The sequence below is a fragment of the Penaeus monodon genome, chromosome 15 (assembly GCF_015228065.2).
Source record: "Penaeus monodon isolate SGIC_2016 chromosome 15, NSTDA_Pmon_1, whole genome shotgun sequence".
In the NCBI taxonomy this organism is placed as follows: domain Eukaryota; kingdom Metazoa; phylum Arthropoda; class Malacostraca; order Decapoda; family Penaeidae; genus Penaeus; species Penaeus monodon.
The window spans coordinates 33,537,696-33,538,533 of record NC_051400.1 but is presented as its reverse complement, the minus strand read 5'-3'; the positions used below and the strand labels follow the sequence as shown (position 1 = coordinate 33,538,533).

The following is an 838-nucleotide window of genomic DNA, read 5'->3' as shown; positions in this document are numbered from 1 at the left end:
GGGGGGGGGGCAATTCCCGAATTCTTCATATATTCATAGTCATTTTAAAAGAGTCAAATAGAGAACCCAACATAGAACACTAAAGCGCAGTTCTTTTCTTACTAGTGTTATTAACTATTCATTTATCTATCCTTCTTTTCCACGATTAATAAAAAATAACATATTCCCGAAACCTTACGTAACTATTGAGTCATCAGTCAAGCATTGAGAAATTAAAGTGAAGCGTCCTTTGAACCATGTTCAATTCAGAACCTGAGATTAGAACCTTTATTTAGACCTCTTCCTTTAGAACTTGCCGGAGAACACGAGGTCATGGAAGAGGTCATTGGGGCTGTTTGGTGACATCATCATGGCTTCGTCGTCCATCATGGGCATTTCTTGCCCCATCCGCGCAGCCTTCTCCCTGAGGTCGTTCTTCATGCAGGCTTCCAACTGGTAAATCGAAGGAGAGGAAATGGATTATTTCATTTATGGAGAGAGAGAGAGAGGTGCTTACCTAATGAGGCAAACAAAAACGACGCCAGTACATAAAATAATGAGAAAAAATATCAGCAAAAAATAATGACAATCATAAGATTAGAATCATTATTTTAAACCCTCCAAAATGGCAACACGTACGTTCTTCATGACCAAGCACTTGAAGAATCCGAGAGGGACACCGAGCTCCCTCTTCAGCGGGCTCTTGGCTTTCTCGACAGGCAGACACATGGCGAAGTCCCTGCACATGGTGGCGCCATCCATGAGGTCATCCTTGAGTTCATCGCTCACATCGAAGTTCATGATGCTCTTCGTGGTTTCACTGATGTCGATGTTGTTGTTCTCATCAAGCTGGGCATTG

General features: G+C 42.5%; 1 protein-coding gene across 1 annotated transcript in view; it reads right to left on the bottom strand.

Annotated features, from left to right (window-relative positions):
- LOC119582161 overlaps nt 1-838 on the bottom strand; it is a 4,137-nt gene continuing 3,299 nt past the window's right edge. The window contains exons 5-6 of the mRNA XM_037930399.1: nt 619-828; nt 1-432 (exon numbers count right to left, since the gene is read on the bottom strand). Of these exons, the coding sequence (XP_037786327.1) occupies nt 286-432; nt 619-828 (357 nt within the window). The 3' untranslated portion in view covers nt 1-285. The remainder of the gene's footprint in view (nt 433-618; nt 829-838) is intronic.